We start from the raw sequence: 12,207 nt of genomic DNA on the forward strand, positions 1-12,207 counted from the left end.
AATGAAATTTGGAACATATAACAATTAATATACAAGTTGACGATTTCAAGAAGAGGTTCAAAATTAAATCTTATTGTATTGTTAAGTAAGATGACTATTTTGTTGAAGCATAATGAAAATATGAACATTTTGTCCTGGAGAAGCCCAAAATTGGTTCAAATTGGATAGGAAGGCAGCTTCATGAAAATTGATTAAAAGAAAGAATATTATTGTTGAAAAAGTATTGCAGTTGAAGGTGAGAAGGTAATGCATTGCATTTTCCTTTCGCAAAGTTTTGGTCCTGCTTTTGTCTTTCCTCAAAATCACTTGGGTCGGTTACAATCCCACTCAGTTGACAAATAATGATTAAGCATAGAAATAGACATGTCTAGTAACTCTAGGAGTTTGTTGGGCTAGAGAAATAGTAGAAAAAATAGAAATAATCAAGGAATTGAATATGGATCTATATTTGAAAAGTTTAAAGAAAGGCTGCTCCCACCATGTTATTCTATAAATTTCCCTCAGTCATATAGGATGAATATATAGAGATTTATCAAAAGGAATCCAAAGAGGAAATAAAAAGACATGAAATGCAGCATGGTTTTCAAATGAAAAGGAATTAATAAAACCTCATAAGCATCGAAGTGCTTTAGAAACCTTACCTATATTCTGCATTCAAAATCTCAAAGCGTGCACTTTCAGTACTTCGATCCCTTGTAGCCATTGAAGATGACACGAACATAATAACATCACTAATATATTTACTGAAAGCAGGAATAAAATCAGTACAAATACAATATGTCCAACCTGAAAGATAAATGATGAAAGTACAGATGTCTATCTGGAGTTGATATAAAAAATCAGGCTCCCGACCAAAGTTTAAAAGTCCATTGGAACCTATAGCATTTCAATACTTGGAAGATGAGGTGTATATGAAGACACCTCTTGGATTTGATGAACAGAAAACACAAGGGAAGGTGTGTAAGCTAAAAAAAGCCCTATATGGGCTATAACAGTCTCCTAGAGCATGGTTTGACAAATTCAGTAAAGCCATGGTCTCTTTTGGCTATCGGTAGAGTGATGCGGACCATACCTTTTTTATAAGACATCACAAGTGCAAGATCACCATTCTTATTATTTATGTTGATAACATAGTGGTGACAAGAGATGATGAGGAATAAATGGTTCAACTAAAGCAATGATTGGCTCAGGAATTTGAAATCAAAGATCTGGGAAAATCATAGTACTTTTTGGGAATTGAAGTTGCCTGATCAAATATAGGAATCTTCATCTCCCAAAGAAAGTATATCTTTGACCTCTTGATAGAAACATGTATGCTGGGTTGCAAACTTGTAGAATCACCTATGGAGAACAATTATAAGTTGTAAGCTAGGATGGGAGAATCAGTGGATATTAAGAGGTATCAAAGATTTGTGGGGAAACTAATTTATCTCTGACACACTAGACTAGACACAACATACTCGATTAGTGTGGTGAGTCAGTTTATACATGATCCTCGAGAACCTCATATGCAAGTTGTCTTTTGCATACTACACTACCTAAAGTCTACTCTAGGAAAGGGACTTCTCTTTTCTAAAAATGGTCACCTCTAGATAGAGGCTTTTACAAATACAAATTGGGCTGGATCTTTAGATGATCAAAGGTCTACAATTGGTTATTGCACACTCATGGGAGGAAATTTAGTCACTTGGAGAAGAAAGAAGTAAAGCGTAGTTGCTTGATAAAATGTCGAGTCAGAATACTAGGCTATGGCTCAAGGTGTTGGTGAGCTTATTTGGCTACAAAAGGTATTGGAGGAGTTGAAACTGTCAAGGAAAGGAAAATTATTCTTGTACTATGATACTAAGGCTTCAATAAGCATAGCTCAAAACCCAGCCCAACATGATCGAACAAAACATATTGAGATAGATCGACACTTCATCAAAGAAAAATTGAACTCCGGTCTCTTAGACTTAGTTCATGTGACGTCAGACAAGCAGTTAGCTGATGTGTTCACTAAAGGATTAAGTAATAGAACCTTTCATAAGTCTGATTTGCAAGTTGGGCATGTGTGGTATCTATGCACCAACTTGAGGGAGAGTGCTGACAGCCTTAGATAGCTTTTTGCTCTTTGTATAAATACTTATGCAATCATTTTTTAGTATGAGTGAAAAATTATTCAAATCCCTATAAAATTCGTCTTTCAAATATCTAATTTCAACAGAAACCAACCTTGTTAGCATGTCAGGATCTACATCCTGCCAATTAACTTCCTCAATGATCTCTACAATATGCTTTATTCTATGCTTGAACTCGATGGACTCCAAAAGATGCAGATCATCACTCAGAAATACGCTAGCTCCAAGAGGAGTAACCTATCAAAACATAGATTACTTCAACAGAAAATAAAAGAGCAAGCCATTGTCAGAGCAAACAGAAAACAAGGAGTCAATTCAACACTAATGCTAAAGGTTTATGATTTATGTTTCTTTTCCCCTTTTTTTTTTCCTGAATATCAAGATTTATGATTATTTAAGAGAGAATAAAACGAACCCTTCCATTGGTAATGATTGCATTTACACCAGATGGTATCCCTAATTGTCTATATAGAAATCGTGACACCTGCATAGAATTGCAATTTGACATATTAGCATCCTTATGAGAATTACAAAAACAATCCAGGGACTTACTACTATCAACCATTACAAGAGAAACTCAAATTGGAATAGAAAAAGATTGTCAAACTAGAAAAATAATTAGAATTGTGTGAGAGCTACCACAGCTTATAAAAGCCAAAAATCAGCTAATGCTACCTTATTCAAACGTTCTCTCAACTTCAGATCTGAAGCTTCTGGTAGAGAGGATTTATATGGCTTAGAAAACAGTTCATTTGCCTCAGCAAGTTCATAGACCTTATCAACGAATTCTTGATTACTTTCAGCTGCAGTGGTAGATCTAAGAATGTACTTATGCTCATAAAATGAGCATAGTTGGTCTAAAAAATCTAATACTTTCTTCTTATGACTGCAACACAGCAGAAATGCAAGTAAATACTAAGATTAGAGTTGTGCAAAGCATATTTACAAAATTCAATTAATGAAATAAAAGCCTGAAAAAGTATTAGACTTAAGAAACCTATATGAGGCTGCAGTAATCTCAAAGGTCCTCGTAAGTAGAAGACTTGGCAAGTCAGCAATCTGACTAGCACTAAATAGCACACCAACACGAGCACCTTTGGTGCCTCCAATCTGGTAAACAGCACAAGCATGCTAGAACATCAACAATTATGGTGGCAATAGAAATAACACCATGGGATAAACATACTTAAACATGAACCAAAAGTCATAGCACAAAGGAATAACCAGATAATGAATTCCTTCACGAAGTAACTTTATCCCTTTTTTTGATGTCACATCAACAGCAAGAAGATGAGTTACAGCCTTGACATCATCCACAGCTGGAATTTTAGAACCCATTAAATAAGTCAGAACGCAAGCAACTAAAGAAAATAGTATGAAATTAAAACTAACAAAAAGTACTTACTTTCAGGAGAATGTAAGTAATTAATTTCATTCAGCACAGAGTCCCCTCCAAGAATAGATGAAGCCAGAGATACAAACCTTTGTTTGACCTTGCCATCAGCAAGAATCTGCACCCAACCAACATAAAATTACAACAGACATCACAATAATGATATCTTTATAAAAGTGATATTCCCAAAAGGATTCTAATTAGCCTTTACCTGGGGATTATAGCGGCTGATACCATTTTCTGATAGGAATTTGTCCAGCACATCAGTGCGAGAATTTATGTGCCCATAGTAAACTTGTTCTTGTATTCTGGGAAGCTCGTCACTCATGGCATTTATAAGAGCTTCCTGCCCAGAGAAAAAACAGAAAAAGGTCATCTAAGTTTGAATTGAAAATTCTGAACTTTTCAGTAAAGAGCTCGTAAATCATCATGACAGAAGTCGGTATCTGAAAAGGAAAAAAAAAAAAGACTTGTAACGTACTATATATGAGAAATCAAAGCAAGAACTCATGTTGAACTAGTCTTACAAATATAAATATAAAAGAAACCAGCATGCCATAATGATTCTCTACAGGTAAAACGACATTTTGTAACAGGATAAAAAAATTGTACTACCCGTTATAATGGATTCATGAGCCTATTAATATTTTAATAAAGCAATCAGCCAAAACACATACAAGGATACCAAATAGTAAAAAAAAAAACACAAGACCATCAAGTTAGAAAAGATATGCTGTGTTGTCATTACATACATGAATGAATTAGATACCTCACTAGAATCAAAGACAAGACCATTCATCAGGAGGCAGCACTGCAGTGTGCCCACACCCAGCTTAAAAACAGACAAAGAACTCTCTTGAGACATTTCCTTAAAAGTCTGTTCCTTTTTCAACTTTAACAGTATTTCCTGGGGTGAAGATTTTGCTTTTGATCTACATAAAGAACAGTCAGATTGGTTTTAATGAAGCAAATCTAGATCTTCTAAAACTAGTGGAGCATCACATAAAGAAATATAAAAGCATAAGTCATCTGAATCTTATCAAAACTTACAATTCTGTTTCCACAAATGCCCCTTCAATATGGTGCATTTCAACAGCCTCGTCTGTGGACTCAGCAGATTCTGTTCGTAGTCGATTTACCTATCACAAGCATGTAGCTCTATGGTTAACACTGCCAAAATGCATCAAATCAACAAAAGTGATATGACAGATTCAACCATGGGAATTTAAAATTAAAAAAAAAATCATGCAAGGAGCTTTATAGACCTGTTGTAGTTCAGAAAATCATCCGTAATTTTGAAAATTCCCCTCTTAGTACAAAATAGCAATTCTAGGCACTAGCCTAATAACTAAAAGATTATCAGCCTTATTAAGGCTCTCCCAACCTCCTCCTTCAGTGAAAGACTTCCACACTTACAGGATGGGTTTATGCCTCCAAATTACGGGAACAAGTAATTTCCAATGCCAAGACATGACCTTTTGCAGTAAAAAGTGATAACGAGAACAGCAGTATAAATGAAAGAAATAAAAACAAGCCATTATAGTGAAATTTTCATGTATATAGATCATTGATATGTTAAATTTTTATCATATATAGCCTCTTATCTCATTGGCAAATTACGTGCTGGAAGTTCTATACACAAATTTCAGGAAGGGCTTAGCAAAACTGAAAACATAAAGATGATAATTATAGAGAAGAAAAGGATAAAAAAAGTAGGTTAACAAGTTTAAATTAGTCAAGTACATATATTGAAACTCAAACTTCTCTTTCTCCCAAGCAATTAATATTAAAGAAAATATTGAAAATAACAACAGAAAAACATTAGAATAAAGTCAATAGCAAAGCTTCAGAGAAATCATAAATTTTACAGTTGGAATAGGTAATGTAGATATCAAAACATACATTGCTTAAAAATTGAAAAGCTGTTTGAGGTCCATGATTTTCCTTAATATAGATAAAAAGTTGTATAATCTGCAAAATAAATTACAATGAAAATGTTTATTAGCACCATAAAATGCAAGAGAGAGACTTCAACGGTACTTGAAAGCAGAAAGAAGTCATGAAATAACTGAAGAGAAACCATGGTTCAGCACAGATGGTACAAAATTTAACAAAAGGTTTAAAAAGAATAAAGTAAAACTAAAATCAATCAACTACCAAACTAGATTTATCATTCTCAATTTCGCTGTCATGCTCCAAAGCAGATGAATGAAGTTCACCACCACTCATTTCAATCTTCTTGATGAACTGTGCAGAATATAGTATCACCCCGAATCTCATTGGAAAAGTATTCTCGTAGAAAGATGTAATTATATCAATGGACTGCAAAGTTCCAGTCGGAAATTACAGTGAGAAAAATTTAAGCGAGCAAGAAAATGAGAGGGGGAGAGAGAGAGAGATCAAATCACCCAGAATACAGTAGAAAACATGCCTGAAGACCGCAAACTGTTGCCGGATCAAGGACATAAACTGCATGATACAGATTCTTACGGATGTAATGTGGCTGGCCTGGAAAGACAGGCACTAAAATCTGCAAAAAATGTCATCAAAAGACACTTTTAAGCAATTGTAGAAGAAGCTAACCTATGCAGAATCATCAGAAATATTATGATAAATTAACATACTTCATTTATATTATTCCTCCATCGCCTATACATAGCATCCTCCTCCAAGTTATTAAGATAATGGACATGGGCAGAACGAAAATCAACTCGGAACATATTCAACTCAGGAGGAGTCACAGTTAATAGAACCTTCCTTACAGTGCTACGAGGGATCTGAAAAGTAATAGAATCAATAAATATACAAGAGGCATAAATAGATTACTGTTTTGAAGCCACACAACAATCAGTTCATTGAAAGAAAAGAACAGAAAAGTGTAACAGTTACAGGAACCATTACTTTTGAGAGAGAATTAATTTGTTTTTCACAGTTGATAAGAAATTAAACAGTCGTGCAGACAAGAGGCATAACAGGTAGATTAGTACAACAGATGGCTCTGATATATAATGTGCATTTCTCACAAGCAATACCCGATATATAGTTTATTTTATTGAATCCACCCAATAATCAGTTCATTGAAGTCAGTTACAGGCATTGAGATTTTTGGACCAGGTACTAAGTGTGTTATGCCTTTTCTAGGTAACCAAGGATCACACCAGCAGTTGCATTTATGCTAATATGATAAACTATATTATATTTTAGCTACCAATTATGAACACCAATCTAGTTTTTTGTTTTTTGTATTGCTCATGCACTTGTACATACATGCACACACACACATTTAGGCATTCTACTTCAATAATTATACAACTACATTCTGGTTTTAGAAGGTGCATTTTCAAACTTATTCGAACAGGGTAGAAAGTGTACATCTTTCTTCAACTACAGCTGGAAGGGGAGCAATAAAAGGGAACACAGTGTTCTATTTATATTCCACTAATAAGGTTGTTTGTATGAAGCAAAATAATAGCTTTCGATGATCAGCCAAAACAAAATTGAACTTAGAATTATTCACCTTTAATTTTGAAAACTGATCAGCCAATGATAGCTCTTGATGGACCAAATCAATCAACCTATGAAGAAATAATTGTAAAACATGAATAAGAAGTATTTATACAACGATCAAGTTACATCAAAGACGTTAAAGTGAAACCAAATAAGGATATAATGACAAGCTTGGGAAAGAGAGAAAGCAGCAAGACAGAAACAAGAAATAGAGCACCATTTGCTTCCAGAAATTCAACTATAATGACCCTGGTTCAAAAGTGATATCGCTAGATTAAGACAAAACATTCAACACTAAAGCTCTCGAGATAAATACATATCATACCAAACATCAAACTTTCCATGGAAAAAGGCCTAGTCCAACAAACAAATTATTTTTACTGCTACAAAAGTTTAATTTAGTCTGAAATTTCATGATAGCATTTGTTAGAATTTAAAATTAAGCACTAAAAACCACAGAAGCTACAGATTGTTTTCAAATGATTTTTCATTTTAAAATTTTAAGAAATAATTCAATCAAAATTGTTCGGTGACCACAGCCAAAAACTTCAGCTATAGATGGACCAAAGATAAATATCCAACCTGTCATGATCTCAAAACAATATCTTCAGTAAACACAAAAAGAAATAGCAGGAAAGAGCATTACAAATAGAGGTCAATATCTTCGATATTGATTAAAGCACCATTCAGAGCCATTAAGGACTTGCCAGGTGGGATCATTTTCTGGTTTGCAATTATTTCATCTTTGATTGAATCGTTGAGCTGCAGAATGTACAACTTTTTAGAAATTGATTAGAAAATCCCAATTGGATTCCCGATATTTGGAGCCAATATTAAAAATATTTACAGCTGCCCAACATTGAAAGTGACACCAAGAAATTACCTTCATCCGAGATAAAGAAGAAACTACACTAGGAAAATTTTGGTTGATTTCCTGCATTGACTGCAAAGGATCAGAGGCTTGTACTATTCTCTGTGCAGTTTGATGCCCTAAATCTGTTCAAAGGAGAAAGTTTTTATAATCTGAAGATTAAAAATGTTGTAACAAGAAGAAAACGACCCTTTAGCAAAGGACCTTTCAGTTCCCAAACATCAAGTGTGTCTGATATTGTTGATGACAACAGGTAATCCCTGAAAGCCATTATCTCAGAAGTAAGGTCAGGTGTGCGTTCCTGCAAAACGAATAACAGAAAATGTTAACATTAAGGACAACATGGTGAAGCTTTTATGGTTGCAAATCATTATGAACATAGTTGACTCCTTTCCAAAGAGAGAGATTTTCGATTTTAGTTTATTCATTTAGATAAATGTCCATGTAATTTATGTTCCTTGAAACAGCTGTAACTTGTATTGGAAGAAAATAAGAGCAGAAGTATAGGTGAATCATATGGATAACATACCAGAATTTTTGAAAATATAAACCCTCTAACTTCTTGATTAAGATCTTCTGTCCGAGGATCTTCTAGAGTTACACCTGAAACTCATACATCAAGCCCTTAGATACCTCAGAAATCAAAGCAATAAAGCAAGTGATTATTAAACAAACAAGAAGCATACTAACATAAACAAAAAAACCCAGAAATGTAGCAAATATTTTCAAGATATTTGAATCTGTAATAGAACAGTACACAGGCATTATTATGCTATCATATTACAACTGAGGACTACAAAGAAGGAGATGAATTCGTACAACACAATACCTCAGAATATATATATATAAGACTATTAAAGATTGAAAAAGTATCCAAAAGCCAGAGAACAACCAAGTTAGAGCAGGTGCATGGCACAAACGTCCATATCAGGGATCACAATATTAATCAAGAGGAGCCACAAATAAGCCAAAAACATCAAGCGCTAGAAACTGCTATATCTACCAAGGAAATATCACAATGGAATTCAAGTGAAAAGATCAGTAAGGGCAACCAACCAAAAGCAATAGAAGATAAACACAAACTACCCATAAAGTATCAGAAACATACAAAAATAATACATCGGAAAAATAAACCTATTAGCATACTTATGTCATGCAATAGTTCAGGCTTCTGAATTTGCAACTGCTACATCAAAAGTTCTAACCTTTCTTTATGGCACTGTCGTCCATGGCTTTATATTCCATATTCTTCAAAGCAAGCTCTACACCATAGCCACCCAAGTTTAAGGAATCCCTTGCACCAACAGCTCCACATAGGCCAACTTCTGCTTCACAACCAGAAGGTAATACTGGTCTGACAACATAATTAACTTTTCCCTGGAAATAAAGGTAGCCATAGCAATTGCACCAAAAAGTGTGATATAAGCATTCTTATACAAGAGATGAAGGGAAACCAAATAAAGGGGAAACCGTACTCAGATAACATCCTGTCTGACCTATAACATTCAATAATTCGATTAAGCATATAAGTGAATAAATTCTGGAGATCATTAGCAGATCGAATAATAATATTGAGTCAGAGCTTTAAACCAGTGAGGAATGTTCCCACTAGCAACAGATGAATCTTGCATAGGTAAAAACAATGATCTTGATCTATATAAGTTCCTTTTTCTAATAAGCTACTACTTCAAACAAGAGTTCTAGTATATTGTGATTGCAATAGGTGCTTTACTTCAAATGATGTTTGTCAGGTAATATGTGATTTAGACTATTCATGAAGTACTAAAATAGAAAAGAAAAGAAAAGATCGATGTAAGAAAAATGAAAAATCAAAATTTTTAAGTAAAAGAAAATCCATGTAAAGAATGAAAAGGCAACAAACTTCAAGAGCACAATAACAGACCTCTTTGGCAGCTTGAGTTAGGGTAACATGGAACCCCCTAAAACAATCTGTTCCAAGAGCACCATATAGAATAGCAACTGGGCTCATAATATTTGAATCAAAATGGATATGATCAAAATCATAAGTTTCAGGCTGCTGAGAGGCATCTCCACTGCTGGCAACCAACAAATGTAAGAAACAATAATTCAACCATAAACAACAATTATCAGTTTCAAACCTAAAAATATGATTAAAGAAACAATAAAGAGCAACATTACAGTTCATTAGGTCTTTGAAGCCACAACAGCAAATCTGCAACATCAAAGAACAGTGCTACACCAGTATCCACCCAACAACATTTCCCACCTGGGCTTTTTGGATTTACTCCAACAAGCAAGGGATCAAACTTCTTAATATCTGCGGTTTCATTAGCATCTAACCCTCTCTCATTGTTTGAGTAACTGTCATCAGGCAGTGGGAAAGAAGAAAGAGACTCCTCTGCTAATTGCCGGTAAAGCACCAATCTCGGGGACGCTGATCTTAAACTTAAGGAGTATTCGAATAATGGTGCCAATGGTTCACTTAAAAGAAAGCTACCATGTTTCAGAATTTTCTTAACACAGTCTTTAGCTGAATGAGAATCGCCATCAGTTTTTGCAACATGTAGTAACCAGTCATCAATGAACTCCCAGAAAAGATTTTTCGACTCTTTTGAAAGTAATTCACTGTAACAAATAATAAAAGAAAAGTGTTGGAAGAATTTAGATAGGTTCTGAAAACAATCAATATACAGGTCGAAAGAAATTAATAATGCCGATGATAGCACCACATGAATAAGTTGAAAACAGACAAACATCAACAAATTACAAAAGATAATCGAACAAATGAAAAACCCAAGAAGGCCAAGTTAAAATGGAATGAGAAGTAGGAACAGACCCGGCTTCCAAAAGCAATGGAGTACCCGACCACTTAGCCCGAACTGCAACTTGAACGTTCTTTGGTCTTCGATTTTGAGCTCCAACCAATGTGAACCCGGAATATATTGAGCAAGCAAGAAGGATCAAAACACAAAAGCGAGCTCTAAAACGGTTCTCCATTTGAGATTTTCGAATTGATTTCTATAGAAATTGGGGTTCAAATGAATCCAAGGAACGATTAGTGAAGAGATATCGGGAAGTGATAAATTTCCAAATTAGTAGTTAAGTGAAGATACAGAGAGATAGAGACAACCATCCATGGCAGAAGAGAAGAGAAAACTTGTTATAAGAAGGTAGAAAAAAAAGGCAGAGTGTTTAACGGTTTTGTGAGTCATTGAATGACCAAAAAAAGCATAATTTGGGAAATGTAGGTGTAGGGGTATTATGGACTGTGACGAATATGTCATCACATGACGTGTGTCACTTGTTTCATTTTTCAGGGAATTACATAAACGGGGAGCAAAGATGCATGTAATGTATATCTCAAGTTCTGAACTTGGACATCAAATCATTCACTCTGAAACCACTCTTTGAAGGTTATAATGGCTGCATGCATTAACGTGTCCGATGGTGACGTTTAAACAAAGGGCGTTGGCCTCGCAAATACGAATTCAATGTTCATATTTTGATTGTATTGTGGATATGAATGTCGTGTTTGTAGATGATGCAACCGTAAGCATCTCCATGTTAGAACATAGAACTAAAGCCCCAACCATCATTTACCCACGGTTGGTGTGGGTGGCGTTATTTGGCAGTAGACGGTGGAAAGTGGGGGAAAGAGGTAAATGAAAACTGAAAATTGGAGAAGGAAACGAATGAGATGACCCTGCCTGCCGCAGGAAATAGAACAGTGAAAAAGAAGATGAGCTGAAAAAAATCTCTGAATGTATAGTGGAGAGGATATCGGGAATCCCTGCAATTCCAAGGGCGAAAATAGGAGGCATTTACCGAAGTTACAGAAGAGGGAGAGGTGAAGCACACCATTTTCGAGTGGAGAGGGATATGACCTGTAGCTTGGTGGTTGTTCACCAAGATGAAGATGAAGATGAAGCTGAATTTTCAACTCCTTCCTTTTTCTAAATGCTTACAAAGCAAGGGAGATTCTCTAACTTGATTTTTAGATTTTTTAATAATATGCTGAATATTATTGAAAATATTTAAAAATAATTATCAATACACTTTAATTAATATAAAGAATTATTTAAATAGAAATAACTAACTACATAAATAATAAAAACAAAGGCAATAACATTATGATGAATATAATTATTTTATCAATAAAATTGTAATTAAACATAGATTTAATAATGTCCTCAATATTAAATAATTTGAAACTTAAGTCATAAACGAATTTTAGTCTAATATATTTTATGGTTATTTTCTATTCTCATAACTGCATTTGAATCCAAAGATATATTTTATCACTAATTTTATCTCATTGGTACATTATTCTATCTCTC

At 34.4% G+C, this 12,207-nt stretch overlaps 1 protein-coding gene across 1 annotated transcript in view; it reads right to left on the reverse strand.

Annotated features, from left to right (window-relative positions):
* Positions 1-11,393, reverse strand: part of LOC105762849 (UDP-glucose:glycoprotein glucosyltransferase) — a 28,311-nt gene extending 16,918 nt beyond the window's left edge. Inside the window, exons 1-23 of the mRNA XM_012580784.2 lie at positions 10,707-11,393; positions 10,049-10,495; positions 9,792-9,942; positions 9,094-9,265; positions 8,418-8,491; positions 8,093-8,189; positions 7,901-8,013; positions 7,664-7,779; positions 7,028-7,085; positions 6,135-6,287; positions 5,942-6,040; positions 5,668-5,832; positions 5,413-5,481; positions 4,561-4,649; positions 4,280-4,442; positions 3,722-3,856; positions 3,523-3,628; positions 3,342-3,436; positions 3,115-3,227; positions 2,793-3,003; positions 2,533-2,601; positions 2,212-2,354; positions 642-743 (exon numbers count right to left, since the gene is read on the reverse strand). Coding sequence (XP_012436238.1) covers positions 642-743; positions 2,212-2,354; positions 2,533-2,601; positions 2,793-3,003; positions 3,115-3,227; positions 3,342-3,436; positions 3,523-3,628; positions 3,722-3,856; positions 4,280-4,442; positions 4,561-4,649; positions 5,413-5,481; positions 5,668-5,832; positions 5,942-6,040; positions 6,135-6,287; positions 7,028-7,085; positions 7,664-7,779; positions 7,901-8,013; positions 8,093-8,189; positions 8,418-8,491; positions 9,094-9,265; positions 9,792-9,942; positions 10,049-10,495; positions 10,707-10,867 — 3,101 coding nt within the window. The 5' untranslated portion in view covers positions 10,868-11,393. The remainder of the gene's footprint in view (positions 1-641; positions 744-2,211; positions 2,355-2,532; positions 2,602-2,792; positions 3,004-3,114; positions 3,228-3,341; positions 3,437-3,522; positions 3,629-3,721; positions 3,857-4,279; positions 4,443-4,560; positions 4,650-5,412; positions 5,482-5,667; positions 5,833-5,941; positions 6,041-6,134; positions 6,288-7,027; positions 7,086-7,663; positions 7,780-7,900; positions 8,014-8,092; positions 8,190-8,417; positions 8,492-9,093; positions 9,266-9,791; positions 9,943-10,048; positions 10,496-10,706) is intronic.
* Between the last annotated feature and the right edge of the window lie 814 nt (positions 11,394-12,207).

This window comes from Gossypium raimondii, chromosome 12 (genome assembly GCF_025698545.1).
Source record: "Gossypium raimondii isolate GPD5lz chromosome 12, ASM2569854v1, whole genome shotgun sequence".
In the NCBI taxonomy this organism is placed as follows: domain Eukaryota; kingdom Viridiplantae; phylum Streptophyta; class Magnoliopsida; order Malvales; family Malvaceae; genus Gossypium; species Gossypium raimondii.